Source organism: Zophobas morio, unplaced genomic scaffold (assembly GCF_036711695.1).
Source record: "Zophobas morio isolate AGI-343-1 ecotype UQ-CSIRO unplaced genomic scaffold, CSIRO_AGI_Zmor_V1 ptg000012l, whole genome shotgun sequence".
Lineage (NCBI taxonomy): Eukaryota > Metazoa > Arthropoda > Insecta > Coleoptera > Tenebrionidae > Zophobas > Zophobas morio.
The window spans coordinates 7053057-7070598 of record NW_026972117.1 but is presented as its reverse complement, the minus strand read 5'-3'; the positions used below and the strand labels follow the sequence as shown (position 1 = coordinate 7070598).

General features: G+C 32.0%; 2 protein-coding genes across 3 annotated transcripts in view; one reads left to right on the top strand and one right to left on the bottom strand.

Moving 5' to 3' along the window:
• The window catches only part of LOC135127703 (intraflagellar transport protein 172 homolog), a 41955-nt gene that overhangs the window by 19258 nt on the left and 5155 nt on the right, over positions 1-17542 (bottom strand). The window lies entirely within an intron of this gene.
• LOC135128303 (zinc finger protein with KRAB and SCAN domains 4-like) lies at positions 6252-7869 on the top strand. 2 transcript variants are annotated; one of them, XM_064055213.1, is made up of 4 exons: positions 6252-6456; positions 6515-6646; positions 6696-7421; positions 7486-7869. In XM_064055213.1, exons 1-4 carry the CDS (start codon positions 6372-6374, stop codon positions 7740-7742), a joined length of 1200 nt encoding a protein of 399 aa, XP_063911283.1. In that variant the 5' UTR covers positions 6252-6371; the 3' UTR covers positions 7743-7869. The 2 variants fall into 2 exon arrangements, with proteins under 2 accessions (XP_063911283.1, XP_063911284.1); XM_064055214.1 differs by having other exon boundaries at positions 6696-7426; positions 7486-7617.

The following is a 17542-nucleotide window of genomic DNA, read 5'->3' as shown; positions in this document are numbered from 1 at the left end:
CTGAAAAATAGAAGTATTAAGGAATCGAAAAACTAAAGAAACGAAAAATCAAAAATTTTAAAACCAAAAAATTTAAAATCAAGAAACTGAAAAATGAAGAAAGTGAAAAATCGGAAAATTGAAGAACCCAAAAGTTGTAAAAAGGAAGAATTGTGACACTGAGAAATTGAAAAGTCGAAACGACGACATTGTAAAATTGTAAAATGAAGAAACTATAAAATCAAAAATTGAGGAAAACTGTAGAAACGAGAAATTGAAAAAATAAGCAAGAAAACGAAGAATTAAAATACTGAAAAATGGGAGGATTGAAGGAACGAAAAATTGAAGAATTGTAAAACTGAACAAACGAAACATTGTAAAATCGAAAAAAATGAAGAAACTGAAAAATAGAAGAATTAAGGAATCAAAAAACTGAAGGAGCGAAAAATCAAAAAATTTAAAATCAAGAAACTGAATCATGAAGAAAGTGAAAAGTCGGAAAATTGAAGAAACCAAAAGTTGTAAAAAGGAAGAACTGTGACACTGAGAAATTGAAAAGTCGAAAAGACGACATTGTAAAATTGTAAAATGAAGAAACTATAAAATTAAAAATTGAGGAAAACTGAAGAAACGAGAAATTGAAAAAATAAGCAAGAAAATGAAGAATTAAAATACTGAAAAATCAAAAGTTTGAAGGAACGAAAAATTGAAGAATGGAAAAACTAAACAAACGAAACATTGTAAGAAAAATTGAAAAATGAAGAAACTGAAAAATAGAAGAATTAAGGAATCGAAAAACAGAAGGAGCGAAAAATCAAAAAATTTAAAATCAGGAAACTGAAAAATGAAGAAAGTGAAAAATCGGAAAATTGAAGAAACCACAAGTTGTAAAAAGGAAGAATTGTGACAGAGAAATTGAAAAGTCGAAAAGACGACATTGTAAAATTGTAAAATGAAGAGACTATAAAATCATAAAATTGAGGAAAACTGTAGAAACGAGAAATTGGAAAAAATAAGCAAGAAAATGAAGAATTAAAATACTGAAAAATCAGAAGATTGAAGAAACGAAAAATTGAAAAATGAAGAAACTGAAAAATAGAAGAATTAAGGAATCGAAAATCTGAAGAAACGAAAAATCAAAAAATTTTAAATCAAGAAACTGAAAAATGAAGGAAGTGAAAAATCGGACAATTGAAGAAACCAAAACTTGTAAAAAGGAAGAATTGTGACACTGAGAAATTTAAAAGTCGAAAAGACGACATTGTAAAATTGTAAAATGAAGAAACTATAAAATCAAAAAATTGAGGAAAACTGAAGAAACGAGAAATTGGAAAAATAAAAAAGAAAAAGAAGAATTAAAATGCTGAAAAATCGGAATATTGAAAGAACGAAAAATTGAAGAACTGAAAAATAGAAGAATTAAGGAATCGAAAAACTGAAGAAAGAAAAATCAAAAAATTTAAAATCAAGAAAGTGAAAAATTGAAGAAATCAAAAATTGTACAAAGGAATAATTATGAAATTGACTATTTCGACTTTCCGATTTTTCGATTTCCCAATTTTTCGACATTTCATTAGGAATTTGGCAATTTCTCGATTTTTCAGTTTTTCGATTCTTCAATTCTTGGATTAATCGATTTTTTGGTTTTCCGAATGTTTTGGTAAAATCAGTCTTATCTTAGCAGGTACTAGCCCCGCCCACCCACCCTCTCGTTTCTTAGAAGATATGTCATTTGCCAAAATCAGTCTTAGCAGCTACTAGCCCCACCCACTCGCCCTTTCTTTTCTGAGAAGGTATCTCATTCGCCAAAATCAGCCTTATCTTAGCAGGAACTAACCCCACCCACCCACCCTCTCGTTTCTTAGAAGGTATGTTATTTGCCAAAATCAGTCTTATCCTAGCAAGTACTAGCCCCAGTTTTATCTTAGAAGGTACTAGCCCCGCCCACCAGCCCTCTCTTCTCTTAGATCGTATCTCATTTGCCAAAATCAGTGTTATATTGGCAGCCACTAGCACCGCCCACACACGCTCTCTTTTCTTAGAGGGTGAAAAATAGAAAACTTTAAAGTCGAGAAGCTGAAAATGGAAAAGTTGAAAAATCGCAAAATTAAAAATCGAAGAACTGAAAACTGGAAAATTTAAAATTCAAAAATTCGAAAAATTGAAAAATAGAAAAAACGAATAACCGAAAAATCGAGAAATCGAAATTTTCAAATGTTGAAAAACCTAAAAATCCAAAATTCGGAAACGCTAAAAATTAAAAAATTGAAAAATCGAGAAAATGGAAACGCGAAAATTTTGAAAACTGAAAAATTGAACTGAGGAATCGAAAACTGAAAAATCGAGAAATTGAAAAGTTGAAAAAACCGAAAAATTGAAAAGTTGAGAAATCGGAAAGTCGAGACATCAAAATGACCCAAAACCGAAAAATTAGAGATTGAAAACCCAAAAATTTTAAAGTAAAAAGAATTCAAAGTACCGAAAAATTGGAAAATCGCGAAATTGAAAAATCGAATAATGGAAAGGTCAAAATCTCGATAAACCGAAAAATCGAAACACTGAAAAATTTCAAAATCGAAAAACTGAAGAAATAAAAATTGAAAAATTCAAAAGTTCAAAAATTGAAAAATCTAAAAATATCGAAACATTGAAAAATCCAAAAATTAAAACGCGAGAAACTGAAAAACCAAAAAATTGTAAAATATAATCATTTAGGAAAAGACAATTTGAAAAATCGAAAAAACTAGAAAAGGGAAACATTTTAACACTGAAAAGCTAAAGAAATGAATAACTGAAAGATTTAAAAATTCAACAGTTTACGAAGTCGGAAAACTGAAACATCCAACAATTTTAAAAATTAATGGAGAACTTGAATAGTTACATATAAATTGAGAAATCAAAAATTTGAAAAATCGGAGAACTGAAAAATCAAAATCTGAAAAATCGAAAATCTTAAAAAATAGGAAAATTAAAAAGCGAGAAATTGAAAAATCGAAACACTGAAAATTGGGCCCAGAAACAGAAAAATGGAAAATCGAAAAACTGAAGAAATGAAGCAACGAAAAATTGAAAAATTGAAAAGTCTGAAATTTGGAAAATTTTAAATTGAATACAAAAAATTGCAAATCAAGGAACCAAAAAATTTAAAAATTAAAAATCGAGGAACTAAAAACTTGAGAAAACGAAAAGTTAAAAAATTGAAAAATTTGAAATATTTGAAAATCGAAGAACTAAAAAATAGAAAAATTAAATATCCAAAAACTGAAAAATGTACAAATTATAACATCGAAAAATTTCAAATCGAAAAAGTGTAGAAATGAAAAACCGAAAAATTTAACATAGAATTAAACTTTTCAAAAAACGTAAATTCAAAGTTGAAAAATACAAATTTTAAAAATTTGAGATCAAACAAAAAATTGTAAAAATAGATCGATCAACTGAAAAATCGAAAAATTACAACGCGAGAAACTGAAAAACCAAAAAATTGTAAAATATAATTATTAAGGAAAAGACAATTTGAAAAATCGAAAAATATAGAAAATGGAAAAATTTTAACACTGAAAAGTTAAATTTAAAAATTTAACAGTTTACAAATTCAGAAAACTAAAAAATCCAATAATTTTAAAAATGAAAAATTAAAATATCTACAGATTAGAACATTGGAAGACTAAACACGAAAAACTGTAAAATCGATAATTGAAAAATTTGAGACAGAACGCTCGAAAAATCGAAAATCGAGAAACTCAAAAATAGAAAAATTAAAAATCGGGAACCTGAAAATTCGAAAAATGAAAATATATAGAAGTTGAAAAATTGTAAAAACGAAAAATTGCAATTCGAAAAATTTCAAAATTTAAAAGTTGGAAAAATTTGAGCAGTTACATATAAATTGAGAAAACGAAAATTTGAAAAATCGAAGAACTGAAAAATCAAAATCTGAAAAACCGAAAAACTTAAAAAATAGGAAAATTACAAAAGCGAGAAACTGAAAAATCGAAATACTGAAAATTGGGCCCAGAAACAGAAAAATGGAAAATCTAAGAATTGAAGAAATGAAGCAACGAAAAATTGAAAAATTGAAAAGTCTGAAATTTGGAAAATTTTAAATTGAATACAAAAAATTGCAAATCAACGAACCAAAAAATTTACAATTTAAAAATCGAGGAACTAAAAAATTGAGAAAACGAAAAGTTGAAAAATTGAAAAATTTTAAATATTTGAAAATCGAAGAACTAAAAAATGGAAAAATTTAATATCCAAAAACTGAAAAGTGTACAAATTATAACATCGAAAAATTTCAAATCGAAAAAGTGTAGAAATGAAAAACTGAAACATTTAACATAGGATTAAACTTTTCAAAATACGTGAATTCAAAGTTGAAAAATAGAAATTTTAAAAATTTGAGATCAAACAAAAAATTGTAAAAATAAATCGATCAACTCGAAAATTGAAAAATTACAACGCGAGAAACTGAAAAGCCAAAAAATTGTAAAATATAATTATTAAGGAAAAGACAATTTGAAAAATCGAAAAATATAGAAAATGGAAAAATTTTAACACTGAAAAGTTAAATTTAAAAATTTAACAGTTTACGAATTCAGAAAACTGAAAAATCCAATAATTTTAAAAATGAAAAATTAAAATATCTACAGATTGGAACATTGGAAGATTGTAAACACGAAAAACTGTAAAATCGATAATTGAAAAATTTACGACTGAACGCTCGAAAAATCGAAAATCGAGAAACTCAAAAATAGAAAATTAAAAATCGGGAACCTGAAAATTCGAAAAATGAAAATATCTAGAAGTTGAAAAATTGTAAAAACGAAAAATTGCAAATCGAAAAATTTAAAAATTTAAAAGTTGGAAGAATTTGAACAGTTACATATAAATTGAGAAAACGAAAATTTGAAAAATCGAAGAACTGAAAAATCAAAATCTGAAAAACCGAAAAACTTAAAAAATAGGAAAATTACAAAAGCGAGAAACTGAAAAATCGAAATACTGAAAATTGGGCCCAGAAACAGAAACATGGAAAATCTAAGAATTGAAGAAATGAAGCAACGAAAAATTGAAAAATTGAAAAGTCTGAAATTTGGAAAATTTTAAATTGAATACAAAAAATTGCAAATCAAGGAACCAAAAAATTTACAGTTTAAAAATCAAGGAACTAAAAAATTGAAAAAACGAAAAGTTGAAAAATTGAAAAATTTGAAATATTTGAAAATCGAAGAACTAAAAAATAAAAAAATTAAATATCCAAAAACTGAAAAGTATACAAATTATACCATCCAAAAATTTCAAATCGAAAAAGTGTAAAAATGGAAAACTGAAAAATTTAACATAGGATTAAACTTTTCAAAAAACGTGAATTCAAAGTTGAAAAATAGAAATTTTATTTTTTATATTATTTTATTTTTATCTTAGCAAGTACTTACTAATGACTAACTTTAAAAAAAAATGATCAAAATTTGGAAACATTACAAAAAAGACCGATTTTGGCAAATCGCATACCTTCTAAGAAAAGGGAGGGCGGGCGGGCGGGGCTAGTACCTGATAAGATAAAACTGATTTTGGCAAATGACATACCCGCTAAGAAAAGAGAGGGTGGGTGGGCGGGGCTAGTAGCTGTTAAGATTGTTTAAAAAAAAATGGGGTCCCAAAATTAATTCAAAAACAGGTCAGGTCAGAATTTTCCAAAAATAGAACACCAAAGTTCTCCAAAATTGTTTCAAATAAAAAAACACGAGCTCCTTTAAGGACATTTTAAACGTAGGGTTTTGAAAACTTTGACAATTTATATTTATTAATACATATTCTATTTATAGTTATTGTGATATTGAATGTGTTCTTTAGTTGTTAACCATAACAAAAGAACCAATTTTAAAATCATTATAAGTCCACCAAAATGTGAGAGGGATTTTTTTTACAATTTTTCCCAGACTGACCAGTTGTGCGTCATCTTCCAGACACCCGGTATAGAACTTTGGCTCAATGGTTGTCCACTCTCCCATACCTTCCAAATACGTCAAAGAAAAAGCCGAGACTCCGATAAATATATTTAGGTTAATTACAAACGACAAAAAATATTGATCTTCATCTCTATTGATTTCCAGTCAATGCAGCAAACATTTTTTAAATAATTTTTTGTAATTTGTTCCAAAATTACCGTTAATACATGCCGCGAGATTTTTTTCAACAAAAATTAATTGACATATGATTGACATCCAAAGTCCCTAGATAAAAAATAGTGACTTTTTGATTGGCGTCTTGGCGTCTTCACCCTAACCTAACTTAACTCACACTTATTTACCCATTGTTTACCCACGCCCCATGTGCTACCCAAACTTAACAAAACACAAATAAAAAAACGTGTTACAATTTACGCCCCCATGGCAGGCACTCAGTGCGGCGAATGCAAAAAATCCTTCTCAAAAATCGGAAATCTGCGTGCCCACGTGAAGAGAGCGCACCCAGGTACTAGCATCATTTTTACCCCCAAAATCCGCAACATAACCTACAATTCCCATTTCAGACAAACTAAATGTTTTGGCCCCAAAAAAGACCTACGCGCCCGTCGCCACCTGCATCGAGTGCAACAACACCTTCGTGAACACCAGCAACCTGAACGCCCACATTCGAACAAAGCACCCCGATCTGATCAAAAGTATAACCACAGCCCCCATTTTCGCCCCCTACTTCTCATTTTCTTGCAGATAAAGCCCAGTGCGAGATATGCAAAAGCGAAAATAAAAAATCGTCGGCGTTCTGCAAGCACGTGAAGAACCATAAGAACGCCAGACGGATGAATTGCAGTTTGTGCCGGGTGTTTAGCGACAGTTCGAAGGCCAATCTTCTGGAACACTACAAGCAAGCGCACGAAATTAAACTAGAGTACGAGGAAGTCGCGTTTTCGTCATTCAACGAGTTCTTGCTATGGAAGCAGAGGATTGAAAAAGACACCCAAGCGTCTTTTGTCACGATGCACGGCTCGAGTAAAACTAAGTCTCATACACTGATCCGGTATAGTTGTCACAGATCTGGAGAATTTAGAAGAAAAGGGAGTAATAAAAGAAAATTGAAGAAACAAGGGAGTAATAAAATTGACGCGTTTTGTCCAGCTAGTATGAAAGTCACGATTAAAAACGAGCGCTGCGAGGTGGTTTTTCAGAGAAGTCACGTTGGTCATAAACAAGAACTAAGACACTTGTTTTTGACTTCTGAAGAACGACAAAAAATAGCGTCTGAAATCGCGTCAAAGGTGCCTTTTGACACGATTTTGGAAAGAGTGCGCAATTCTGTTATGAATGCAGAATCTCCAAGACTAAATTTATTGACAAAACAAGACTTATACAACATCCAGAAAAGCCTACACCTGAATAGAGAAATCTCGCATCGTGATATCAACCTTGAAGACTGCATAAATGAGATGGAAGAAAATGGTATTGTATGTTCTATATTGTAATGTCAAATTTAAAATTAATTTGTTTGATTTGTTATTTCCAGCTACTGAAAATGATTTATTCATTGATACGGATCACATAGAAACAGAGGTGCCAGTGGATGCGTTGATTGAACCCCCCACTAAAACCACAAGTGTGGAAAGTACTGGAAACACGTTTCTTGAGAGAAAAAAGCAAGTGTTGGCGGAAGTTTTAGATATTTGCGAGAGCGTCTCAACTCCTGAAGAACTAGAAGTTATAGAGAAGTGTTTGGAGTCTATTAGGAAATCTATAGAAGAGCTAAGGCCTCAGAATTCGTGAAATGATGAAGACAACAAATGACGGAAGATTCCAATGACAGTTGTCTCCTACACAAAAAAATTGTATTGAGAATCTGATAATAAAGTATTGGTTGTGAAACTGAATTGAAATAAACTGTGATACTGTGTATGTTTTTTTCGAACAACGAATAAAAATTATCGAGTGACATACTGTGATTTTCTTTTGTCAGGTTGGCGACATTTTTAAAATTTTATGATGGCTTGCCAAATTGACATTTATGACAAGTCAGTATGTCACTGTCTCTACCAATCAACACGCTTGTTGGGCGTGATCATGTCAAAACTGACAACCGTGAACTAGAATTCTAGCATGGTTGCCACTAATTCAGAACTACCAACAGAGAAATTTGTTTAAATCATCAATAATATATTTTTTCAATACCAACAAATGAACAAATTTAGTCCTTTTTAAATAAAAAATTCGTCACCTTGAACAAATGTACAAGACGATGTAGAAGTTTTCATTAAAAAAAAATAAACTAGCGGTTTCTTTGGTTATGTACAAAAATTTCGCAAAAATAAGCACAGATTTGTAATCCCGAACAAATTTCCAATAGAATCACCGTCGTTTCATACCGTTTTGATTCATTTTAATTTTGTCGTAAAAAAATGGATATATCTTTTTCACTTAGATTTAGATTTATTATTAGTTTCCACTCCCACTCGACAGAAGAACATAATTAGACCCGCCCACCCACCCTATCTCTTAATCAGTGATTACTCATATTCGATTTGAATGAAATGAATTATCTTATACTGACCAGAAATAAAATTAGGGGCTAGTACTTGCTAAAATAGGAATGAGTTTGGCAAATGACATACCTTCCAAGAAAAGAGAGGGCGGGTGGGCGGGGCTAGTATTTAATAGAGCAGCTTTCAACACAAAAGGGTACAGGTGGTGGGAGTGCGCAGAACATTGTTTTGGTTTGGCCTCACAAATATCGTGCAAGCAGTGGCAGCGGCGATGAATATTTCGATTTTGAAATATTAAAATATTATTGCGGTTAATAAAAATATCACTTTTCTATTTTATTAGCGTTGACATTATAGAAAAAGAATTTAAACAATTATTAGTGCTGTATTTGATGTATGAGTTGAATAAAAAAGTAAGTAAAAGAAGTAAAAAGGTAATTTTTAGTGAGCAATAATTACTGTTAAATTACGGTACAGTCGAAGCTCTAGTTATAAACGACAATTGACCCTTTTCCTGTAAGATCGTAAAACTTCCATAGTGACTTTTCGTGCGCACGCATCTTCAAAACCACGTTGGAAATTGTATCCGGCACTCCGGCAGAAGAGCAAAGGCCTGTGACAACAAACCGCTTTGACAGAATGCAACCGGCTACACATGCGTAATCTGTCGCTCATTGGTTAATTTAAACTTGGCGCTCCAAAAATCTGACTTCGCCTGCGCGATGTTGTCTCACTCTGTGTCATTGGAATTTATATAATGTCTACTCACTTTGCTTACAGGAAAAGGGTCAATTATGCTAGAATACGAACTGCGATTATTACTTCAATGTTAAAGACAGAAAACGTTACGCCTTATTATAATCCGACTTTATGGTATCGATAAATTGTGCCAGAAAATTAAAAACCATATAATTATAGTCATAGGTTGCTTATTCTCAGAGTTTTAAGCCCGCTTTTATCTAAAGATTTAACTGTTGCTTTAAGACTAGTCGACTATAAAATAGTACATATATGATACTGGTTTATAATGAGGGATTCGTGAAATTTTTTACTCATGCTATAATCCCTCACATTATAAACTCGTTTAATAATTAAAAATACCAAATTTTGTGTGATAGATTATCATAATTTATTGTTACGTAAGTCTATTTTTTTACCAAACAAATAAATTTATTTTTATTAAATGGTTGTCTGTATTCTTTTGTGGAAATTGCTCTATTTTTAATTGTTTTTGAAAGAAATGTAACTCAGCCGAAACTCCCTTCTCAATACATCGATGTTACGCCACTGCTAGCCCGACTACAAGTCGCGCATCTTAAGCCCCGCCCCTGTACCTTTTTGTGTTGAAAGCTGCTATTAAGATAAGACTGATTTGGCACTTTTGACATTTTTGAGCATTTTTCAACTATGTATATCCTAAAATTAGTTGAAGACATTTTCGGCTTCGTTTCGTCGGAAATTCCTACCGTTTTTCCAAAATATTTTTTAGATCAAAAAGGAAATTATTATTAATATTTGATCCACAAAATACAACTGTTTCAAGAATGTACTTTGTAGTTTTTATATATTTACAGAAATGTTTAAAATTTGTTTGTTTAGGACAACAGAGATATCAGGCCAGGTCAAGTCACAATAAAAAATAAATTTTATAGCAAATAGTATAACAAAAAAAAGTTACGATTAGCCCTTTTTTTTACTTTTTCCACATCCTAGATTCCATTATTATTAGTTTCCATTCCCACTGGACAAAAAACATAATTAACCCCGCCCACCCACCCTGTCTCCTTTCCAGTGATTGATTTTATCCGATGTGAATGAAATAAATGATCTCATACTGAACAAAAATAAAATTAGTCGTTAGAATGAGAAGAGGGCGGGTGGGCGGGGATAGTAGTTGCTAAGATACGAATGAGTTTGGCAAATGATATACCTTCCAAGAAAATACCGGGTGGGTGGGCGGGGCTAGTATTTGATAAAATAAGACTGAATTTGACACTTCTGAGATTTGCGACAATTTTTCAACAATGTCCCAAAATTAGTTAAAGACATTTTCTAAGTAGACGAAGCCAAAAATGACTTCTGGATTACAAAATCCACAAGATAAAATGTCTTCAACTAATTTTCGGTTGTAGTGAAAAGGGTCGAAAATGTTAAAAGTGTTAAAATCTGTCTTATCTTATCAAATTCTAGCCCCGCCCACCCGCCCTCGATTTTCTTGGAAGGTATATTATTTGCCAAACTCATTCGTATCTTAGCAAGTACTACTGCGTAGTTTTTATATATGTATTTACAGAAATGTTTAAAATTTGTTTATTTAGGACAACGAATAGCGCTTGTATTTAGTGAAATTTCGAAAATTTCGTTGAAAACTGGTCGAAAATTGCTCGTATTTTGCATGGATTTGTACTTTTCAAAGAATTATTCTGGTAAAACCATTGGAGTTATCGCGAAATGAAAGCGGGAGTGAGCTCTATGGCCCAAAATCTATAAAAAAAATGTATTATGTGAAATTTCGAAAATTTCGTTGAAAATTGGTCGAAATTTGGTCGTATTTTGCATATTTTTATATATTTCAAAGGACGATTCTGGAAAAACGATTCGAGTTATCGAAGAAATGAAAGCAGAAGTGACTTCTGCGGTTCGAAATCTACAAGGAAATATATTTAGTGAAATTTCAAAAATTTCGTTGAAAATTAGTCGAAAATTGGTCGTATTTTGCATATTTTTATATATTTCAAAGGAGGATTCTGGAAAAACCATTCGAATTATCGAAAAAATGAAAGCGGATATGACTTCTGCGGCCCGAAATCTACAAGAAAATGTATTTAGTAAAATTTCGAAAATTTTGTTGAAAATTGGTCGAAACTTGGGGTATTTTGTATATTTTTAAATGTTTCGAAAGACGATTCTGGAAAAACCATTGGATTTATCAAAGAAATGAAAGCGGATATGACTTCTGCGACTCGAAATCTACAAGAAAATGTATTTAGTGAAATTTCGAAAATTTTGTTGAAAATAGGTCGAAAATTGGGGTATTTTGTATATTTTTGAATGTTTCAAAGGACGATTCTGGAAAAACCATTAGAGTTATCGAAGAAATGATAGCGGAAGTGACTTCTGCGGCCCGAAATCTACAAGAAAATGTATTTAGTGAAATTTGGAAAATTTTGTTGAAAACTGGTCAAAAATAGGGCGGATTTTGCATATTTTTGAATGTTTCAAAAGACGATTCTGGAAAAACTATTGGAGTTATCCAAGAAATGAAAGCGGAAGTGACTTCTGCGGCCCAAATATTACAAGAAAATGTATTTAGTGAAATTTCGAAAATTTCGTTGAAAACTAGTCGAAAATTGCTCAATATTTTGCATAAATTTTAATGTTTCAACGGACGATTCTGGAAAAACCATTGGATTTATCGAAGAAATGAAAGCGGATATGACTTCTGCGACTCGAAATCTACAAGAAAATGTATTTAGTGAAATTTCGAAAATTTTGTTGAAAATAGGTCGAAAATTGGGGTATTTTGTATATTTTTGAATGTTTCAAAGGACGATTCTGGAAAAACCATTAGAGTTATCGAAGAAATGATAGCGGAAGTGACTTCTGCCGCCCGAAATCTACAAGAAAATGTATTTAGTGAAATTTGGAAAATTTTGTTGAAAACTGGTCAAAAATAGGGCGGATTTTGCATATTTTTGAATGTTTCAAAAGACGATTCTGGAAAAACTATTGGAGTTATCCAAGAAATGAAAGCGGAAGTGACTTCTGCGGCCCAAATATTACAAGAAAATGTATTTAGTGAAATTTCGAAAATTTCGTTGAAAACTAGTCGAAAATTGCTCAATATTTTGCATAAATTTTAATGTTTCAACGGACGATTCTGGAAAAACCATTGTATTTATCGAAGAAATGAAAGCTGATATGACTTCTGCGGCCCGAAATCTACAAGAAAATGTATTTAGTGAAATTTCGAAAATTTTGTTGAAAATTGGTCGAAAATAGGGGTATTTTGCATATTTTTAAATGTTTCAAAGGACGATTCTGGAAAAAACATTGGATTTATCGAAGAAATGAAAGCGGATATGACTTCTGCGGCCCGAAATCTACAAGAAAATGTATTTAGTGAAATTTCGAAAATTTTGTTGAAAATTGGTCGAAAATTGGGGTATTTTGCATATTTTTGAATGTTTCAAAAGACGATTCTGGAAAAACCATTGGAGTTATCGAAGAAATGAAAGCGGATATGACTTCTGCGGCCCGAAATCTACAAGAAAATGTATTTAGTGAAATTTGGAAAATTTTGTTGAAAATTGGTCGAAAATTGGGGTATTTTGCATATTTTTATATATTTCAAAGGACGATTCTGGAAAAACTATTGGAGTTATCGAAGAAATGAAAGCGGATATGACTTCTGTGGCCCGAAATCTACAAGAAAATGTATTTAGTGAAATTTTGAAAATTTTGTTGAAAATTGGTCGAAAATTGGGATATTTTGCATATTTTTATATATTTCAAAGGAGGATTCTGGAAAAACCATTCGAGTTATCGAAAAAATGAAACCGGATATGACTTCTGCGGCCCGAAATCTACAAGAAAATGTATTTAGTGAAATTTCGAAAATTTTGTTGAAAATTGGTCGACAATTGGGGTATTTTGCATATTTTTAAATGTTTCAAAGGACGATTCTGGAAAAACCATTGGAGTTATCTTAGAAATGAAAGAGGATATGACTTCTGCGGCCCGAAATCTACAAGAAAATGCATTTAGTGAACCTTCGAAAATTTTATTGAAAATTGGTCGAAAATTGGGGTATTTTGTATATTTTTTAATGTTTCAAAGGACGATTCTGGAAAAACCATTGGAGTTATCGAAGAAATGAAAGCGGATATGACTTCTGCGGCCCGAAATCTACAAGAAAATGTATTTAGTGAAATTTCGAAAATTTTGTTGAAAATTGGTCGAAAATTGGGGTATTTTGTATATTTTTGAATGTTTCAAAGGACGATTCTGGAAAAACCATTAGAGTTATCGACGAAATGAAAGCGGATATGACTTCTGCGGCCCGAAATCTATAAAAAAATGTATTTAGCGACATTTCGAAAATTTTGTTGAAAATTGGTCGAAAATTGGGGTATTTTGTATATTTTTGAATGTTTCGAAGGACGATTCTCGAAAAACCATTGGATTTATCGAAGAATTGAAAGCGGATACGACTTCTGCGGCCCGAAATCTAGAAGAAAATGTATTTAGTGAAATTTCGAAAATTTTGTTGAAAATTGGTCGAAAATTGGAGTATTTTGTATATTTTTGAGTATTTCAAAGGACGATTCTGTAAAAATCATTGGAGTTATCGAAAAAATGAAAGCGGATATGACTTCTGCGGCCCGAAATCTACAAGAAAATGTATTTAGTAAAATTTCGAAAATTTTGTTAAAAATTGGTCGACAATTGGGGTATTTTGTATATTTTTAAATGTTTCGAAAGACGATTCTGGAAAAACCATTGGATTTATCGAAGAAATGAAAGCGGATATGACTTCTGCGGCCCGAAATCTACAAAAAAATGTATTTAGCGAAATTTCGAAAATTTTGTTGAAAATTGTTCGAAAATTGGGGTATTTTGTATATTTTTGAATGTTTCAAAGGACGATTCTGGAAAAACCATTAGAGTTATCGAAGAAATGATAGCGGAAGTGACTTCTGCGGCCCGAAATCTACAAGAAAATGTATTTAGTGAAATTTGGAAAATTTTGTTGAAAACTGGTCAAAAATAGGGCGGATTTTGCATATTTTTTAATGTTTCAAAAGACGATTCTGGAAAAACTATTGGAGTTATCCAAGAAATGAAAGCGGAAGTGACTTCTGCGGTCCAAATATTACAAGAAAATGTATTTAGTGAAATTTCGAAAATTTCGTTGAAAACTAGTCGAGAATTGCTCAATATTTTGCATAAATTTTAATGTTTCAACGGACGATTCTGGAAAAACCATTGTATTTATCGAAGAAATGGAAGCTGATATGACTTCTGCGGCCCGAAATCTACAAGAAAATGTATTTAGTGAAATTTCGAAAATTTTGTTGAAAATTGACGGATGTTTGGTCCTTGTCACAACGATTCCACATTGTTTATTAGAACAAAAATAAGCGAAACTTAGAATGCTACATCTACCTTTTTATAAGAAATTCCCCATTGTCAAACACAACCAAACACAACAAGCACTAGTTCACGACTGCCCGTATCGTCTTTTTGCCCCTTCGGTATCAGTGCACTTTTTTTGTGGTTCATTGAAGTAATTATGTAAGTCATAAAACACTACCAGCGGTGAAATTTACACAGAGCCTCATCTTATTGTGAGCTATTCCCCATTTTTTTTTGCACATATTCCGCGATCAACCTGTACGTATATGCGAAAATGAGTTGAAGACATTTTCTTGTAGATTTCGATATCCAGAAATCATTTTCGGCTTCGTTTCTTCGGAAATTCCTACCTTTTTTCCAAAATCACTAATTAAAATACAGCAATTTTTCCAGTTTCGTCAAAATAGCTCTCCATAAAAATTTTGTAGATAAAAAAGGAAATTATTATTAATTTTTGTTTCACAAAATACAAGTGTTTCAAGAATGTACTTTGTAGCATATACCTAAACCCCGCCCACCCGCCCGCCTCTATTTCGGTGATTAATTTTATCTGCACCGAATGAAAAGTGGATCTTATACAGAGATAAAATTAGTGGCTAAAATAAGAAGAGAAAGGGTGGGCGGGGCTAGTATTTGTTAAGATAAGACTGATTTTGTCAAGTCACAGACCTCTAAGAAAAAAAAGGGTGGGCGGGTGGGGCTAGTACTTGCAACGATAAGACTGAACAACATTAAGGGTAGTAACTGGAATAAAATAGGTGAGGGTGGCGGGGATATAGCTTGTCTACAAGACTCTCTAGAAAAAAGTTAAACTTAGCCCCACCCATCCAGGCATTCTCTCATTTAATTTTCTTCTGAAATAAGAAATAAATTTTATAACAAATAATACAACTAAAAATCACAATTAGCGCTTTTTTGCAGCTTAAATTCGATCAGTCCCCACTCCCACTCTACGGAAGAACATATACCTAACCCCGCCCACCCGCCCGCCTCCATTTCGGTGATTCATTTTATCTGCTCCGAATGAAAAGTAGATCTTATGCAGAAATAAAATTGGTCGCTAGAATGAGAAGAGGGAGGGTGGGCGGGGCTAGTACTTGTTAAGACAAGACTGATTTTGGCAAGTCACATATCTGTAAGAAAAGAGAGGGTGGGTGGGTGGGGCTAGTACTTACAACGATAATACTGAACAGTATTAAGAGTAGTAATTGGAATGAAATGAGTGAGGGTGGGCGGGGACATAGCTTGTCTATAAGACTCTCTAGAAAAAAGTTAAACTTAGCTAAGCCCACCCACCCGTTCCTTCAATTCCAAAAAAGTTACAATTTGCGCTTTTCTACAGTCATTTCTATTAGTTAGCACTCCCATTTTAAAGACGAACATATAATAAACCCCGCCCACCCACCCGCTTCCATTTAAGCGATTCATTTTATAAAAAAAATAGTGGCACCAAAATTTATTGATAAAAATTAACAGTTTAAATTTAAAGTGATTGCAAATAAATTTAGAATATGCTGAAGTACAAAAGTTAATTATTCTTTTTTCCTTGAGATTCTGAGTTATATCTAAAATAAAACAACTGAACAGAAATAAAATTAGTTGTTGGAATGAGAGGAGGGCGGGTGGGCGGGGCTAGTAGTTGCTAAGATACGAATAGTTTCGCAAATGATATACCTTTCAGAAAATAGAGGGTGGGTGGGTGGGCCTAGTATTTGATTAGATAAGACTGATTTTGGCTTTTTTGACATTTTCGACCATTTTTCAACAACTAAATCCGAAAATTAATTAAAGAGACTTTGTTGTAGATTTCGTTTCCGGCTTCGTTTCTTCGGAAATTCCTACTGTTTTTCCAAAACCGCTAATTGAAATACAGCAATTTTTAGTTGTGTGAAAATAGCCTGCTGTAAAAATTTTGTAGATAAAAAAGGAAATTGTTAATAATTTTTGTTTCACAAGATACAACTGTTTCAAGAATGTACTTTGTAGTTTTTTTATATATTTATGGAAATGTTTAAAATTTGTTTATTTGGGACAATAAAGAAGTCTGGACAGGTCAGGTCCCGATAGGTCAAATAAGAAATACATTTTATAGCAAATAGTATAACAAAAAAGTTACGATTAGTGTTTTTTTACCTTTTTTCACATCCTAGATTCTATTATTAGTATCCACTCCCACTCGAGAGAACATAATCAGCCCCGCCCACCCACCCTGTTTCCTTTTCAGTGATTGATTTTATCCAATCTGAATGAAATGAATGGACCTTATACTGAACAGAAATAAAATTAGTGGTTAGAATGAGAAGAGGGCGGGTGGGCGGGGCTAGTAGTTGCTAAGATACGAATGAGTTTGGCAAATGGTACACCTTCCAAGAAAATAGAGGGCGGGTGGGCGGGGCTAGTACTTGTTAAGATAAGACTGATTTTGTAGATGACATTCCTTCCAAGAAAATAAAGGGCGGGTGGGCGGGGCTAGTACTTGCTAAGATAAGACTGATTTTGGCAAATGACATACCTTCCAAGAAAATAGAGGGCGGGTGGGCGGGGCTAGTACTTGCTAAGTTAAGACTGATTTTGTAGATGACATTCCTTCGTACTTGCTAAGATAAGATTGATTTTGGCAGTCGACATATCCTCTAAGAAAAAAGAGGGTGGGTGGGCGGGGCTAGTATTTGATAAGATAAGAGTGACTTTGGCATTTTTGATATTTTTCAACTATATTCGAAAATTAGATGAAGACATTTTCTTGTAGATTTCGATATCCAGAAGTGATTTTTGGCTTTGTTTCTTCGGAAATTCCTACCCGTTTTCCAAAAGAGCTAATTAAAATACAACAATTTTTACAGTTTCGCTGTAAAAATTTTGTAGATAAAAAAGTGATTTTTGTTTCATAACATAATGTTTAAAATTTGTTTATTTGGAAAAATAGAGAAGTCAGGACAGGTCAGGTCA